The sequence below is a fragment of the Ricinus communis genome, chromosome 9 (genome assembly GCF_019578655.1).
Source record: "Ricinus communis isolate WT05 ecotype wild-type chromosome 9, ASM1957865v1, whole genome shotgun sequence".
NCBI lineage: Eukaryota > Viridiplantae > Streptophyta > Magnoliopsida > Malpighiales > Euphorbiaceae > Ricinus > Ricinus communis.
In genome coordinates this window covers 8,118,100-8,133,686 of record NC_063264.1, presented here as the reverse complement: position 1 = coordinate 8,133,686, position 15,587 = coordinate 8,118,100, and the positions used below count along the sequence as shown (strand labels likewise).

The 15,587-nt window shown below is 34.3% G+C and overlaps 1 protein-coding gene across 1 annotated transcript; it reads left to right on the top strand.

Moving 5' to 3' along the window:
* The first annotated feature begins 8,107 nt into the window (after positions 1–8,107).
* Positions 8,108–11,401, top strand: LOC8260794 (MDIS1-interacting receptor like kinase 2). The gene is made up of 2 exons (XM_002522939.4): positions 8,108–10,798; positions 10,880–11,401. Exons 1-2 carry the CDS (start codon positions 8,155–8,157, stop codon positions 11,245–11,247), a joined length of 3,012 nt encoding a protein of 1,003 aa, XP_002522985.2. The 5' UTR covers positions 8,108–8,154; the 3' UTR covers positions 11,248–11,401.
* Positions 11,402–15,587: the final 4,186 nt, after the last annotated feature.

Here is a 15,587-nt window from a genome sequence, read left to right as displayed (position 1 = left end):
GTTTTTGGGGATTGGAGCTTTAACGGAAGCATGAATTTGATTCAAGAAATGGGTTGTTCTTAAGGTTGGATTGAAGTTACCAGCGGATGAAATAATTAGCTCTTCTCTCTTTTCAACTATAATTTCAGACTCTTCCATTTTTCATATAAAACAATTCCAAAAGGGACTTTCTTCAAGATGATTGCTTTATTAATGATATTAGTTATTTTGGATTGGTGATGGTATAAAAACCCATGAATGTAGATGCTATGTAAGTTCTTTTGATGGGAAAACCTCCCTTTTGATGATCTTCTACCTTTTATACATTTTCTTAACATTTTTTTTAGAAGTTTCTGAAGATAAGGACAGGCTATTCGAGTAATGTTTTCTTATATGCTACAATAAACAGATCTCTCCACTGGATAGGGGAGAACTTAGTTTTGATCCTAGACTGGAATTTTGTAGGTTTCTGATTTGTGTGATCCCAGCATCATTGTACATTAATGATTACCCGATTATCTAATGTTAATCTATTAGTTTTCCTCAATTGTATGATTAAGGTTGCTTCAGTGTATCTTGTTAAAATTTGAACCATATTTTCTCATATATTTATGTCGACAATCTTTGAAGTTTTGTACAACTTAAAAGTTCCAAGAATCTGATAAGGCATCGTGTGATTTTGATGATTTGGTAAAATGCAAAACTTGTATAGAAAGGCAGGTACGAACCATTTAGACTGAAATGGTGAACTTCAGAAAAGACTGAAACAATGCCAAACAAAAAAGGAAACAGAAAACTCTTGAAAGTTGAGACTCTGGAACAGTTGAAGATCAAGCATGAGACAAGAGATGGTGAAATCTTTGGTATTAAGTTTTTGAAAAGACTAATGCTATTTTCCTAGTCAATCACTCAACATTGATATATAATTTACAGCATTATTCTGCAATGAATTTATTCACAAATCTGGTGAAAAATCTTGCTGCTTTTAGCATAGCAATTCCTGTTTCAAGACTTATTATGGTTCGAGTCTCAAATCAAGTGCCACCCTGGTATTTCAATTGTATAACCACCATTTTCTTCTTCTTTGCCATTTAGGCTTCCCTTATAATAAACTGAACTTCAGCTTTACTGTTATTGCTTTCTTCCATTGCAACCCTACTGTTTGAATTTTTCTATACGAATTTTGGCATCAAACCCTTCTTTGTTACATCTCCATCATGCGTAAATGAGGTTGAAGACCTCTGGAATTAGCTAGACAGCACTCCCACGGATGCTGGTTTAGTCTGAGCAGAATTTTAAGGAAAACAGATGTAGATAACCATAGTGAAAGAAATGGTTCATTCTCAATTCCACTTCCACTCTCAATGAACTTCTTCAGCCATCCCTTCTGACAGACGTTTCTAGCTCTAGTTCCATTAACCTTGTTACTAGCATCTATTAATTTCTGCTTCTATTCTCTTTTTATAACAAAGTGTTGAAGAAATAGGAAAAGAAACTGAGGTCTCAGAGGCTGCACAAGCTAGGTTGCTTGTGCAGACCTATCATCACAGACCTCAGGGTAAAAAAGGAGCAACCTTTCCTGCTGTGCAGGAAAGGTCACTTCAACCCATACCCTTAGCAGAAAGAGCTGTTAGGCAATCGTTACAATATTTTTCTCAATACAACAAATCATGTATATATACCAATATCTTCCTGTAAAGAACTTAGAATTCTTATTTTTCAATATACAACACTTTTCATTGTTCTTTTCACATGGTATCAGAGCCTGGTTTTCACCAGTAACCATCATCTATCAATTTTTTTTTTAAAACAACAAAAAAATCCCAGCCATGTCTCAAAATGAAAAATTAACCAATATCATCCTCAAAGGCAACTCCAACTATTTCGAATGGTCCAAAACTGTGTATATTGCCCTCAGTGGCAGAAAAACGTTGGGATTCATCACGGGGACAAAACAACGGCCAAAACCAGAAAGGCTGGAAGCCCCAACCGAAGAAGAGATTGACAGAATAGAGGAATGGCAGACATCTGACCATTTGGTCATGTCTTGGCTCACAAATACTATGGAGCCCCAAATATCCCGTTTCTGCATCCTGATGGAATCATCAAAAACCATTTGGGAAAAAATGCAAAGCCTTTATGGCAAACAACACAATTTTGCTCACATATTCAGACTCAAACAGGAGTTAGCACAAATCACTCAGGGTACCAAAAATTTCTCACAATATGCAACAGAAATTCTCACTCGATGGGAAGAGTTGCAGAACTACATTCCGCCTTCAATCGACCCACAAGAAATTCAAAAAAGGAACGAACAAGATCTAGTATACACTTACCTTGGAGGACTGGATCCAAGCTATGAAAGCCTGAGATCGCAGATCCTCCTCACGACAGAGCTCCCCAGGATCGACGAAGTCATCGCCAGTGTTCAGCGCGAAGAAACGCGGAGGAACACCATGAGCGTCTCCTCCCCCCCGCAACTCACGGACAATCACGCCTACAACGCGTGAGGGCCAAGCATCGCTACCGTGATTATCGCCAACGGGGGTCACTCACGCGAGGCTTGCTGGCATATACACCCGCACTTGAAGCCTTCGCGGGGGTGGGACGGAACTGGAGCAGTGCGAAGAGGGGGAAGAGGAGAAAGAAGAGGGGGCGGCGGCAGGAGAGAAGAAAATTGGAAAAAAAAAAGAATGGGGGAAAGGGATGTAGGGTTAGGAGTGTATGCCAGGTCAGGTATCTTTAATCAAACCCGACCCGAACCCGGACTTAACCTCCGACCCGACCCGACAATCCCGGCCCTTCCCAACTTCGGTCCATTTCAGACGTCAGCCCAACAGTCCTTATGGGCTTCTCAAGTCCAACAGTCTGCGGCCCATTTGGCCCAGCTGACCCAACCGGCCCACCCCGACCCAGCCCACTCGACCCAGTCACCTCACTCGGCCCAACAGCCTTCTCAGGCCCAAATGGCTGACATCTTGGCCCAACTCCAAGCCTTGGTCCAGCAGCCCAGCCGGTTCGGTTCAAACCCATCCGATGGGTCAGGTTCTGTCCAACCATTATTAAATTCATCAAATAAATGTCATAATACTTGGATTATTGACTCTGGAGCCACTGATCATATGACTTAGGATCCCACCCAATTACAAAAAATTCATTCTATTAGTGATTCTCATCATGTGACAGTTGCCAATGGCAACAAAGTCAAAATTCAAGAATATGACACCACAAATTTACTTCAGTCAAATATACATTATATTTTATTATTGCCCGATTTTAAATCTAATCTCTTATCTGTTGGCAAAATTACTCGTGACTTAAATTGTAATGTTATTTTCTCACAATCTTCGGTCATTTTTCAGGATCGAATTTTCGGGAAGACGATTGGTGAAGGTCAATTAAATAATGGTCTTTATTATCTGCATAACCCTCCAAAGGCCTATTTTGTGTCCGCCAATTCGTTCCAAGATATGCTAATGCACCAAAGACTTGGGCATCCTTCTGATATTATTTTAAATAAATTATTTTATTCAAAATTAAATTCCAGCAATTGTGATGTGTGTAAATTTTCAAAACACACGCGGCTCCCTTTTTCCTTGTCATCTAGTGTGTCTGAAAACTCATTTGATTTAATTCATTCTGATGTTTGGGGACCTGCCCCCGTTACTGCCTATAATCATTTTCACTATTTTGTCACATTTATTGATGATTACTCTCGCACCACCTGGATATATTTATTAAAAGGAAAAAATGAAGTTTTTTCTCGTTTTCAAGATTTCTTTAATTTCATCAAAAATCAGTATAATGCCAAATTAAAATTTTTTTGCTCCGATAATGGTACAGAGTATGTAAATCATAATTTCTTCATTTTCTTTAAACATCATGGTATCATACATCAAACCACTTGTGTTAATACCCCCGAGCAAAATGGAGTGTCTGAACGCAAAATCGACATCTTCTCAATGTCACTCGCACTCTCCTTTTTCAAAATCATGCTCCTTCTATTTTTTGGTCGGATGCCCTGTTAACTGCAGCCTATCTCATCAATCGGCTCCCTACTGTCACCTTAAAAAATCTCAGCCCTCTAGAAGTTCTAAAAAATTAAAAAATAGAACTAGGCCACCTCCGAGTTTTTAGATGTGTTTGTTATATTCATATCAAGCGCTCACACAAACTCGACAAAAGCTCAGTTAAGACCATCTTTTTAGGCTATTCCTCCACCCAAAAAGGGTACAAATGCTATGATCCTTTAAACCACAAAACTTATGTTTCTCGTGATGTCACCTTTGTGGAAACCGAACCTTACTACTCAACCCCCACCAATGTTCCCTTCCTTCCTTCCCCTTGTCAGTCTTTATTTCCGCTTAACTCTGACTTCTCTCTTAGCAGCTCTGAACAAGGTTATCAGCCTGAGGGGGAGTCTCCGTCTGTCTCAAGGCCGCTTCCTTCAGGGGGAGAAATGCAGCCTCACGAAGAAGAAATTGGCTTGCGAAGATCAACTCGCCAATCCAGACCTCTTGTAAAATTTAGAGACTATGTGTCTCATACGGTAACATATCCAATTCAAAAGTTTATTTCTTACAATGTCTTATCTAACCAATATCACAACTATCTTTGTCAGATCTCAAAACACACTGAACCCACAAATTTCTAGGAAGCCAACACCGACCCTAAATGGTGTAAGGCTATGGAAGAAGAACTTCATGCCTTAGAGAAAAATGACACATGGAGTATTGTCCATCTTCCAAAAGATAAAAAACCTGTGGGATGCAAATGGATATACAAGATTAAGTATAACAGTAATGGAACTATTGAGAGATACAAGGCCAGACTTTTAGCCCGAGGCTTCACTCAAACTTATGGAGTTGACTATCAAGAGACATTTGCTCCAGTGGCCAAAATGAATACAGTCAGAATCCTTCTCTCAATAGCAATTAATCAGGGCTGGAGCCTATTTCAAATGGATGTCAAGAATGCATTCCTACAAGGTAATTTAGAAGAAGAAGTTTACATGAGACTTCCTCCTGGTCATAAGTCAACCTCAGACACATCCATGGTATGTAGACTAAAGAAGGCTATCTATGGCCTAAAACAGTCCCCGAGGGCATGGTATGCTAAACTCAGTCGTTTTTTATTAAGTATTAATTTCAACAAATGCGAATATGACTCATCTATGTTCGTCAAAAACATCCTTAATCTCACCATTGTTATCTTAGTATATATTGATGATTTTATAATAACAGAAAATGATGATCAAAGTATAGAGGATGTCAAACAAAGTCTAAAATGAGAATTCGACATCAAAGATCTTGGTCAACTGTCATACTTTCTAGGCATAGAAATGGCAAAATCCAACAAGGGCTTATTTCTATCCTAAAGGAAACATACCCTCGACCTCTTGAAAGAAACTGGAAAAATAGGTGCCAAACCTGCCTTCACACCTATGGAAACCAAAGTTAAACTCAACTTAGAAGATGGAGACCTCCTAACCAACATAGGGCACTATCAGCGCTTGGTAGGAAAACTGATTTATCTTACTGTCACTAGACCTGACATTTCATTTGCAGTTAGTGTAGTAAGCCAGTTCATGCATGCCCCTCGCACCAGTCATCTAGAAGCTATAGATTGAATCCTCAGATATCTCAAGGGAACTCCCGGACAAGAAATCTGGATGAAGAAGAACAATACTACTAACATAGTTGGCTTTTCTGATACAGATTGGGCTGGAAGTTGTGACAAGAAATCAACCACTGGTTACTGTGTCTTTGTAGGAGGAAACTTGGTAACATGGAAAAGTAAAAAACAAAGTGTAGTGGCCAGATCAAGCGCCGAAGCTGAATATCGTGCAATGGCTTCCACCGCAAGCGAACTCATTTGGATCAAACAAGTCCTCAAGGACATGAAAGTTGCAAGTAAAGGACCAATGCAAATGCATTGCGATAATCAAGCTGCACGGCACATCGCATCAAATCCCGTGTTTCACGAACGAACCAAGCACATTGAAGTTGATTGTCACTTCATTAGAAAAAAGGTTCAAAAGGGAGAAATTGAGACTCCCTACATCAAAAGTCAAGACCAGTTGCCAGACATATTCACAAAAGCTCTTGATAAGCAGAATCATCATACGATCCTCCGCAAGATGGGTTCCATAAACTTACTCGAACCCACCTTGAGGGGGAGTGTTGAAGAAATAGGAAAAGAAGCTGAGGTCTCAGAAGCTGCAGAAGCTAGGTAGCTTGTGCAGACCTATCATCACAGACCTCAGGGTAAAAAAGGAGCAACCTTTCCTGCTATGCATGAAAGGTCACTTCAACCCATACCCTTAGCAGAAAGAGCTGTTAGGCAACCGTTACAATATTTTTCTCAATACAACAAATCATGTATATATACCAACATCTTCCTGTAAAGAACTTAGAATTCTTATTTTTCAATATACAACACTCTTCATTGTTCTTTTCACACAAAGCAATAAACAGGGGAAAATGAACGTTATATCCTCTAATGTTATAGTAGCATCTGCTAAATGGAAAATGATTGTATTGGTGTTAAGACACCAATTCTCGGCTAATTCAGAAATCATATCATCAAATTTATGCATATCATAAGTAGAAGTAAAGGTTGCATCATAAATGGTGGCTTTTCCCATGATGAATAGTTTGAGTGTGTCCGAGCTTTGAATTTAACCTTCAATGGATGCTTTTGGGTTCATAGCTTGGTGGTGGTAGAGATAGAGAGTGTGAAAGAAAGAAGGTCAGATTTATGCATGGAGGTTAAAACAGGTTTCTAGAAGCGGGCTGTTCCCAGAATTGGCGTACCATCATCAGTAGAGGTAAATCATGAGTTCTTCTCTTTCTCCAGTGAAGGTGTTAGCACTACCTGTAAATGGGGTTTTTGGGCTTTCTAGTTGCCTTTTTCTTGTGAGAGTACTGTATAAGCCCTTCTCTCTCTCTCTCACTTCCCAATCTTAGGACATGTAGTTTTTGTCTCTGTTTTTTCTTCACCAAGCCATCAAATTGTATTTCTTCTGCCTTAGTTACTTTTTGTTTTATGTTTTGTTTTAAAATTTTGGTGGGGTTTGAATTTTGATATTCACTTGTAAAATAATTTTAGTATTGCCACTAGATCAAGGGCCTCTTCTATTACTTTATTACTCCATGTATTCTATTTTAACTATCACTTTTTTAAATAAAAAAAAAATTAATTATTTATTATTTTTATATATCTAATATAATATTTTATTTTATTTTATTCTTATATTGGAATATGTACAATATCTAATAAATTAGTCTTTTTCTATAATTAATCTTATTAAATATTTTCTTAATCCGAATAACTTATTAAAAAGTAACTGCTGTAATGGAATAGAGAGACTAGTTTGGAAGTGGGTAATTTTTTTTTCTTTTTAAAATTAATGATAAATTTCAAACCCCCTAGATGACTCTAAGGGGCACTAGCAAGAAATTATTCTCTGATCAATTGGCATGCAATGTCAAAATAATATTAATAAGTCACAACAAACCTGGAAATTATTGGATAAAAGGCATCACTCTAAATCTCAGATTAGTAATCACTCTAGTCTAAGTTAAGTGAGACTACAAAATTATACTAATGGGAACAATAGAAGAGACAAAGAATTGCCAAGAGACAAAGAATTGCCTTTCCAGGTGGTTAGCTATCACTCTTACCAACTCCCTCCTCCTCCACTCAAAGGAACCACACAACCAATAAGACCTTTCCATAACCATATGCTACATTAAAAGGGTATTGTTGACTATCTAGAATCTCTATCTTATATTGGAAACTTATAATTCTCTGATATTCTTTTTCCCCTTTTCAAAATCTATTTATTTACTTAAATAATTTCATAAAAATTTAGAAAATGTAAACATCAATACAAGCTTCTCCATTTTCTTTTCCACCAAAAATATCAATGTCATTGTCATGTATATTATATAGTCATTCTTGGATGCAAATTGCCAAAAGATTTGTGGTTGACTTTGAAATCTGATCACTAAATATAAATATTACTTCCTTAATCAAATACAAAAGTTATTAACTAAGTCCAAGATGGAGGCGCGGAATTGTCCCAAGTTGTAGACCAAAAAGCAAAAAGAATCTTATTTAGTTCACTATCTTCTTATTTCATTTTGATCCATCTTTCTACCCACACTAGCCATGGCAGTCTCACTTCAGAAACCACTCTCCTTCCTTATTCTCATTTTTGTGTTGTCACTTCATGTCCTTACTGTTGCTGCTGCTGAAAATGAAGTAGCAGAAGCTGATGCTCTTCTTAGATGGAAAGCTACTCTTGATAATCAAAGCCAATCTTTCCTGTCTTCTTGGGCTTCAGGCAGTCCTTGCAATTCTTGGTTTGGTATTCATTGCAATGAGGCAGGAAGTGTCACAAATATCAGCCTCAGAGATTCTGGTTTAACAGGTACTCTTCAGAGTCTCAGCTTTTCATCCTTTCCTAATCTTATCAGGCTTAATTTTAGTAACAACTCGTTCTATGGAAGTATCCCTCCAACAGTTGCTAATCTTTCCAAGCTCAACATTCTTGACTTGTCTGTTAATAAGATCTCTGGTTCCATTCCTCAAGAAATCGGAATGCTAAGATCTCTCACTTATATTGATTTATCAAACAACTTTCTCAATGGTTCACTCCCACCTTCTATTGGCAACCTGACCCAGTTGCCAATTCTGTACATTCACATGTGCGAGCTTTCTGGTTCAATACCGGATGAAATTGGGTTGATGAGATCTGCCATTGACATTGATTTGTCAACAAATTATCTCACTGGTACAGTTCCAACTTCTATAGGCAACTTGACAAAACTTGAGTATCTCCATCTAAATCAAAACCAACTTTCTGGTTCCATACCTCAAGAAATTGGAATGCTGAAATCACTCATACAGCTTGCATTTTCATATAATAACCTCAGTGGTCCAATCCCATCTTCTGTAGGAAACTTGACAGCATTAACTGGTCTTTATCTTAGTAATAACTCATTTACCGGCTCCATACCTCCAGAAATCGGGATGTTGAGAAAGCTAACTCAGCTTTTCCTTGAATACAATGAACTTTCTGGAACTCTCCCTTCAGAGATGAACAACTTCACCTCTTTGGAAGTTGTCATAATATACTCTAATAGATTCACTGGCCCTTTACCCCAAGACATATGCATTGGTGGACGCCTATCAGCTCTTAGTGTGAATAGAAATAATTTCACCGGTCCCATTCCAAGAAGCCTGAGAAACTGTAGCAGCTTGGTGAGAGCCCGTCTTGAGAGAAATCAGCTCACAGGAAATATATCTGAAGATTTTGGCATATATCCACAATTGAAGTATTTGGATTTAAGCGGTAACAAGTTACATGGTGAGCTAACTTGGAAATGGGAAGATTTCGGCAACTTGTCAACTCTGATAATGTCAGAGAATAACATCTCTGGCATAATTCCTGCTGAACTTGGAAATGCAACTCAGTTGCAGTCACTTCATTTCTCATCGAATCACCTTATAGGAGAGATTCCCAAGGAATTGGGGAAGTTGAGACTATTAGAACTTTCTCTTGATGATAACAAGCTCTCAGGTAGTATTCCTGAAGAAATTGGAATGCTTTCTGATCTTGGAAGTCTTGACCTGGCAGGAAACAATCTAAGTGGAGCAATTCCCAAACAACTTGGAGATTGCTCAAAACTAATGTTCTTGAATCTAAGCAACAACAAATTTTCAGAGAGTATTCCTTTGGAGGTGGGGAATATAGACCCTCTAGAAAGTCTCGACCTCAGTTACAATTTGTTAACAGGAGAGATACCAGAACAGCTCGGGAAGTTGCAAAGAATGGAAACGTTGAACCTCTCTCATAATTTGCTCTCAGGTTCAATTCCAAAAAGTTTTGATTATTTATCAGGCTTGACGACTGTCAATATATCATACAATGACTTAGAGGGCCCAATTCCCCCTATTAAAGCTTTTCAGGAAGCTCCATTTGAAGCACTTCGAGACAACAAAAACCTGTGTGGCAATAACTCGAAACTAAAGGCCTGTGTTTCTCCTGCAATCATTAAACCTGTCAGAAAAAAAGGAGAAACAGAGTACACTCTTATTCTCATCCCTGTCTTATGTGGTCTGTTTCTACTTGTTGTATTGATCGGAGGTTTCTTCATCCACCGCCAAAGAATGAGAAACACAAAAGCTAACTCATCACTGGAAGAGAAGGCACATTTGGAAGATGTTTATGCGGTGTGGAGCCGTGACAGGGACTTGCATTATGAAAATATCGTTGAAGCCACAGAGGAGTTTGATTCTAAGTATTGCATTGGTGTAGGAGGGTATGGAATCGTCTACAAAGTTGTGTTGCCGACAGGTAGAGTGGTTGCAGTGAAGAAACTTCATCAATCACAGAATGGAGAAATAACTGACATGAAAGCATTTAGAAATGAGATTTGTGTATTGATGAATATACGCCACCGAAACATTGTGAAGTTATTTGGATTTTGTTCACACCCGAGACACTCATTCCTGGTTTATGATTTCATAGAAAGAGGAAGTCTGAGGAACACTTTGAGCAATGAGGAAGAAGCAATGGAGTTGGACTGGTTTAAGAGGCTAAATGTTGTGAAGGGAGTAGCTAACTCATTAAGCTACATGCACCATGACTGCTCTCCTCCAATTATTCATCGAGACATTTCGAGTAGCAATGTTCTTTTGGATTCAGAATTTGAAGCCCATGTCTCTGATTTTGGAACAGCAAGGTTGTTGATGCCTGACTCTTCAAACTGGACCTCCTTTGCAGGCACATTTGGGTACACTGCTCCAGGTAAATACATAATATACTCGGTAAATTTTCTCTACTTCCACTAAAATCCTGCTAACTAAACATGACTGTATATAATTACAGAGCTGGCTTACACAATGATGGTCAATGAGAAATGCGACGTCTACAGCTTTGGAGTGGTGACATTTGAAACAATAATGGGAAGGCATCCTGGTGATCTGATATCATCAGTTATGTCAACATCTTCATTGTCGTCGCCAGTTGATCAGCACATACTATTTAAGGATGTGATTGATCAACGGCTCCCAACCCCTGAAGATAAAGTTGGTGAAGGATTGGTGTCTGTTGCACGACTTGCACTTGCATGCTTGAGTACCAATCCTCAATCTCGGCCAACCATGCGACAAGTTTCTTCCTATCTTGTGGATAAATGGAATCCTTTGACAAAGTCATTCTCTGAAATAAATTTGGGAGAACTGTTTGGTTTATGAGAAAAAGGATGCATGTGTCACTAGTTAAGCTAGCCCTTTCGGAAAATATTTGCAGTTGATGTTCTTGTGCATAGTTTCATGTTTTTGCTATACCTTGTATTTTATTCTAGATCTTAGCCAATTATACCTTATAATATCAATATAATTTTTATTATATACTGCAATGAATAGATGAGATGAGTAATATATATATATATATATATATATATATATATATATATATATACATGTGCTACTCAATTAATTCTCAGAAGACAAGGATAACATGTCAGTTATAAACAAAATACTGAGTGTATTAACATTTGTGGAAAGGAAATGCCCACGCCTAATAGAAAAAAAACTAAAGTTAAGAGTTTCAAATTTTATCCTTGCCTTTTTCTCAATTAATGATTTTCTTTGCACCAATGACTTAGTTTAAGAACAGGTACATATTTTTTTCTCTGCTTTCTTTTTTTAACTTATAATAAAGTTTTTAAGTTTGAATCGTTGTCACTTCTTTCATTTTTTTTTTTCAAATATAGCAACATATTTATAATTATCTTTTCACTCCCAGACAGATTTTCAATTTTAGTAAATAGGAAAAAAAAAAAAAAGAAATCTGCATAAAACATAGAGCTAATTTATTCGTAAAAAGTAACGGATAGGGTATTCGCCCATTTAAAGATATCCGAATCTGAATCCTATTAAAATATATACATCCAAATCCGTCCTAAATCTGTTTATTATCTTTATTATCCGAACCCGTCCTAAATCCGAATAGAAATACACGCATAGCTACTCGAACCCGATAAAAGTCCGTTTAACATATATAATTATTAAATAAATTTTATAGATATTTAAATGGGTAACAAGTATCCTATCTATTAAATACCACTAATATAAATAATCAGATAATTATAATTATATTTTTTCTTATTATTTTATTTCATATAAATATATATATATGTTATTTAAACGGATATTAGATACTAGATTCAGGTACTCTATATCTATATTCATTTAAATAATCGAGTATGGGTAGTAGGTATCCGAAAGTTCAAATTCGATCCCAATATAAATATTAAGATTTAATTTCAAACCTATTCCAAATCTATTTATAATTTTCTATATTCATCATATTAAAATTCGATTGGATCAAATATCCAATAATATCCACCGACTGCCATCCCTATTTGTATGACCTAAAATAGATATATTCTACTTGGTTAATAAGATATCATATTAACCAAACAGCACCTTGAGGTGAAAATTTAAACATAGTCATACTTTTTTTTATATATGATCAATTTATTTTTAAAAGCTTATATGATAATTTTAATAGAGTTGCTATCAAACTATCCCCAAAGCTTCATTTAAAAAAGAAACATGCTATCAAACTAAGGCACACATTTTTCAGGCATGAGCATTAATATTATATTATATTATAATATATATAAAAGTTTGAAGAGAAAGATAATATGTAAAATTATTGAAATAACTTTATAATTAATGTTATTAAAATTAATAAATTTAATTTTTTATTAATTTAATATAATTGATAAAAATAATATAGGGATAGTAATATAAGATAGAATTTATATACAACTAAACTACGATACTAAAATATTATAAATAAAAAATAATTTTTTTATTTAAATTGATTTTTTAACACCATAAAAAAAATGTCATATTACTCTACAACGTATGACCAATACAATTGTTGTAGGATGTGATCTTTTAGGCTACCAATTGTAAATGGGTCGGGATTCTTATATTCTTTTATTATAATCTAACCATTAAGCCAATTATTATTATTATTATTATTAATGAAGTCCTCTTTCTTAAAAGAATATTTTTTGGTGCACTTTATAAGTAATATTAAAAATCTTAATAGAGTTAGATTTCTACAATTAGACATATATTTAGTGAATTATTAATATTATTTATTAATATATTTAATCAATAAATTATTAAATTAATTTAATTATCTAAATAATCAATCAATTTCTTTAAGTAAATCTATCTAAATATATATATAAAAGTCCGAGGAGAGGGGACAAACAAAATTATTGAAAGAGCTTTATAATTAGTGTTGTTAATATTGATTGATTTGGTCTTTTACTAATTTAATGTAATTAGTAAAAATAATATAAAATAGTAATATAAAAAAAATTTATACAACTAAGATACTAAAAGACTATAAATAAAAATAAAGAAAAATTTATCTCAAATTTTTATACAACAAGATACTAAAATATTATAAATAAAAAGATAAGGAAAAATTTATTTAAAAAAAGGAAAGAAAATATATTAAGTACCTTTTATCTATAATAAAAAAAGATGTTTTAGTAGTAAAAGAAAAATTTGGAAATGTGATACCATCCTGAAATATATTGCAAAGTTTGAGTACAACTAATGCAATTTGTCCAGATTTTGCATAACTAGATGACTAGGCTGTAAAGCACTCATTGGCTTGTGGGTTCTTTTACTTTGAAGAATTATATATTAAATTGATCAGGATTTAAGATGCAAAAGATTGAGTCATTTTGTAAACAGGAATTGTGAAATGCAACAAATTCAGTGCAAATATTGGAGATGCATATATAAATTTAGTCACCTCAAGGAAATAATGATATGAAATACAAATCAGATAGTCCATTTCAAAATTTACTTAATTGCGACAACGATAATAAAAATAATTACAAATTTTATAATATTATGAAAATTTATTTACTCTAAACAAATTGAAAATGGTCTAATTTTCATAATTGACTTGTGGGATCCAAAATTCCAAACCTATGCAACTGGTTTCTTTGAATGTTTACTTATGTTTTATTTTCTTTTTTGGTATAATTATTTTTCTTTATTTATTTTTATATTTTTAGAAAATAATGATTTTTTTTCAATTTTTTATCAGTTGTAATTAAGTTTCAGTTATGTTGAGATGTATTTCACTTGGATTTTTTCACTTATAATTGAGAAATTGAGGACTCTTTTTTAATTGTAAATTTTATCATTATTATAAATTGATAAAAATTTGACGAAACAAGAAAGAAGTAACATTGAATTATAATAAAGATATAATTTTATTTTATTTATTAGAATTTCAACTAATTACTAGAATTTATTATTAGTGCTAAGATTTGAATCTGTTAACTAATTAATTGCATACATGTTTATAACTAACATGAAATATTTATGATATGTTCAAATTATATATATATATATTTAAGGATATTTTAGAGTTTTAATAATAAATTTCTATATATAATATGGTAAAAGTATGTGTTTTTTTTACCTCATTTTAGTTTTTTCCTCTAAATTCAGAAAATAATAGCCAAAAAGGAGAATTTGAGCCAAAAATGCTTAAATGTGCTATAAATGGACTGCGGCTGTAAATGGCTTGGAAATAAGACACGTGGGTTACCAATAGCGCCGGCCTAGCCGAATTTATCAAGGCCCATGAAGGAAAAATTAATTAGTTATGATGTAATTAATAGATAATTATCTTTTAAGTTGTTTATTTAATTTAGAACAGTAAGAGATAACTATAGTAGTTATGTGCTGAGAGAATGACCTTAAAAAGGTAATTTCTATAAGAAGTACAGGTTAATTAAACAAATGAGGTTTTTACTACTATTCTCTCTATGAGAAAGGCTACTACTATTCTCTCTGCAAGAATTCCTACAGTTCATCATTTTCTACATTTAGTTAGTCTTGTTGTATTATTCTTTCAAGAATCAAAGAAGCTTTTTAAAGACGTAGAGAGTGAGGATCAATCTTCTTCACTCTTTCAAGGGTCTTTAGATTTTGAAGGAGTTTTAATTTTCTGTTCTTTGTATCTTATGTCTTTCTATTTAATTACAATGACCATTGGATTAAGTATGTCAGGCTAAGTTCCATAAGTGTTTAGTTTGGTTTTTTATTTATGTATGAACCTTTATATATTATGAGTTTAATGAATGATTTTTTTACCTTCATATATATAGTAGTTTCATCTATTATTATTAGTTGACCATCATATCAATTTAGTAGCAATATTTGTTATGAAAATCTTTAGGTTAAAAGTATTAGAAACATTATCTTTACTTTAATCTATGTTAGTATAAGAAACTTAGGTTGCATCGTTAGCTTGAGTGACTTAGGGAAAAGGCATATCACTATCTCATTCATTAGATTTGAATTTAAGGGAAATAAGGGAATTACTAAGTATAAACTAGACTAAATGCTATTTTATCATATAGTTTGCATTAATCATTCTAGTTGCATATTTATTTTCTAGTTATTTAATTTCACTTATAAACCTTAAGAACATTCTCAAAACATTAGCTTATAGTGTTTAGATTTATTTTTAGTATTTT